The sequence below is a fragment of the Acyrthosiphon pisum genome, chromosome A1, assembly GCF_005508785.2.
Source record: "Acyrthosiphon pisum isolate AL4f chromosome A1, pea_aphid_22Mar2018_4r6ur, whole genome shotgun sequence".
NCBI classification, from domain to species: Eukaryota; Metazoa; Arthropoda; class Insecta; order Hemiptera; family Aphididae; genus Acyrthosiphon; species Acyrthosiphon pisum.
This window is the reverse complement of record NC_042494.1, coordinates 10,043,092-10,045,723: the sequence shown is the minus strand read 5'-3', so window position 1 is coordinate 10,045,723 and position 2,632 is coordinate 10,043,092. Positions and strand designations below refer to the sequence as shown.

Here is a 2,632-nt window from a genome sequence, read left to right as displayed (position 1 = left end):
ATGCCACTGCAGTGTGTGAGGAATGAATATTGTCAAAAATTCTCCACCCCCCACGTACGATTGCATGAACTACATATGTATAGGTTAAAACTTAAGACAAATAAATACAAGGGGTGTGTATAATAAACGAAACGTAAAATTGTATGGTTAATTTTAACCGAGGTCGAATCATTGGTGTTCCCATTCTACCTATATTACATTTGTGCTAATATATCGGAAATTTTAGTCAATACGCAGCAGATGGAATCTATATCACCTTCTTCAGTGTGCGCTAACGGAGGATTTTCAAACAAAAACGGTTGTACGTGTCCTCCCGGTTTCAAAGGCAATACATGCGAACACGGTAAATAATTTGAAAATGTCACTAAAATGTTCATACATTTGAATTCAAAAGTGCTTTGGTGCTTAAATAAAAAAATAAAAATAGTGTGACATGATAACATTAAAATTTAATATATTCATCAGGATGCGGACCGAATAAGTTTGGCGTTGACTGCACCGGAATATGTTCAATGCGTCAAACACAATGTCGGCAAATGATGTTTTGTACCAAAGGTTTTGGGTGTAAGTGTCCGGCAGGATATATAGGAGACGATTGCTCCACAGGTACTTACTGTAGTGCGCTAAAAATAATTTACTATACGTATTCAGATACAAGTTAATATAAGAGGAGGTCGGATTTACATGCATTTGCCTACAAGTTATATATGTGCGTGAATACATTATTTCTTGAATAACATAATATCATCATATATTTTAGAGTCTTAAGGCTTTTTATTTTCGGTTTGACTGCATTTTCAGGAAAATGAAAGTGTTCAATGACTAAATATACATTATTGGTTTTGATGCACGTTAAATATTTAATTTTGTAAATTAAAGCATTTTTTATTATAAAGTGCACATAGATCAAGGCCTTATTAATAAAGTACAAATTGTATTATTATGACTATATGCGTCTTGATTAATGAATCTTTTACGAGCAGAATGTACGAGCGGTACATACGGTGTAAATTGCAAGCAACTATGTTCAGAGCGATGTAATTCAACATCATGTGACGCTTACACCGGTGCTTGCAACACAGGATGCGCGTCTAGCTACATAGCACCGGATTGTAAAGAAAGTAAAACTATAAAGATTAAATCTCTACGGTGTTCGGAACAAAATTAAGATAATGTATAATTCGATTGCAGAGTATCCGTGGCTCAAATCTCCACCACAGCTTGAGTCGTCGGATTTTAAGTCACTAAAATTGAAAATTGATTTTAATTCAGAAAACATACAAGGCAGTAGAAATGTTAACTCTGTCTACTACCAAATCATATTTAAGGTAAATATTATAAAACACGGGTATTAGGTACATTCAACAATGTATATATATATATATATTAAGGAAATACAATGACAAACATAAAACATTTAAAGCACCTAATAAGTAATAATATTTTAAAAACGAATAATTATTTACCCATTAAAAAACAAAATAGGGTCTTGAATTAGACTTTTTTTTTATTAATTTTATTAAAAGATGTTCCTAACCTAGGCTATCTATATCTATGGATATACCATATACGTATGATGTACAGATTTGGGTTTTGACTATTTTCACATGATAAAATAATATTAATGGTGTTTATACAATAACTAATAAGAAGATAATAATACTAATTAATATATGCAAATTATATATAGTGATTACTATGTGATTACACGGGTTGTTAGTGACGAATCCTTGCCCCACATAAACACTGATGCTCAAACACCAATAAAAATATAATATATATCTTATCCATATTTATAGACCACTTCAAATGAATCGGAATTCAAACAATTGGAACTAAAAGAAATCAGACAACAAAATTCCGTTATAGAAATCATAGACAATCTCTAACCAGGAATATCATACTCCTTTGGTGTGATGCTAGTTGCAGAAGACGGAAATTCCAACAAAGAGGATATACAAATAGTGAATTACACAACCAAGTGCCTATGTATACATAATACTCAATAAATTAAATATAACTAAAACTATTAATGACAGTTTTAAAACAAAAAAGTACCTATAATAGTACAATCAATAACATAAATTTTTCTTTTAATTATAGTTTCAAGAAAAATAAATTATGATGTAAGCTTATTGAGTGGTACAGACTACATCAATGTTACTTGGAACAAGGTAAACAACTAAAATACAATTTCATATTATATAGTGTTTCTGCATGTGACTTATGGTTATTTTATTTTGTAGTTGAGTTTGAAACAATATATTATGTTATTATCTTTGTTATTACCTGTAATCTTGTAGCTTAATGATCAAAACGAAGGAGACTGCTATATAACAGGTTACTTGTTGAAACTTATGATGGTGAACACACCTCTACAGCAACAAGGTTTTTCAGAAGAAGTAATATCCAATGATAATCATGGATATGTATTTAAAAATCTACTATATGGTGAAAAATACGCAGTTCAAGTAACAGCAATATCAGCTACGGGTCAGGCTAAAGCATCTGAAATATCATATATTTACACTGAGCCTTATGGTATGTAATACAACATTTGAGGCAACATAATTTAAAATTCTGAGTGGATGTTTTTTTTTATTTTGAATCTGTAATCACCTTTTTGGAGCAG

At 30.7% G+C, this 2,632-nt stretch overlaps 1 protein-coding gene across 1 annotated transcript; it reads left to right on the top strand.

Annotated features, from left to right (window-relative positions):
• The first annotated feature begins 50 nt into the window (after positions 1-50).
• Positions 51-1,962, top strand: LOC100572833 (multiple epidermal growth factor-like domains protein 6). Its single transcript, XM_008183492.3, has 5 exons — positions 51-343; positions 466-606; positions 984-1,121; positions 1,192-1,328; positions 1,800-1,962. The coding sequence occupies exons 1-5, from the start codon at positions 241-243 to the stop codon at positions 1,887-1,889; spliced, it is 609 nt and encodes a 202-aa protein (XP_008181714.1). The 5' UTR covers positions 51-240; the 3' UTR covers positions 1,890-1,962.
• The last annotated feature ends 670 nt before the right edge of the window (positions 1,963-2,632 follow it).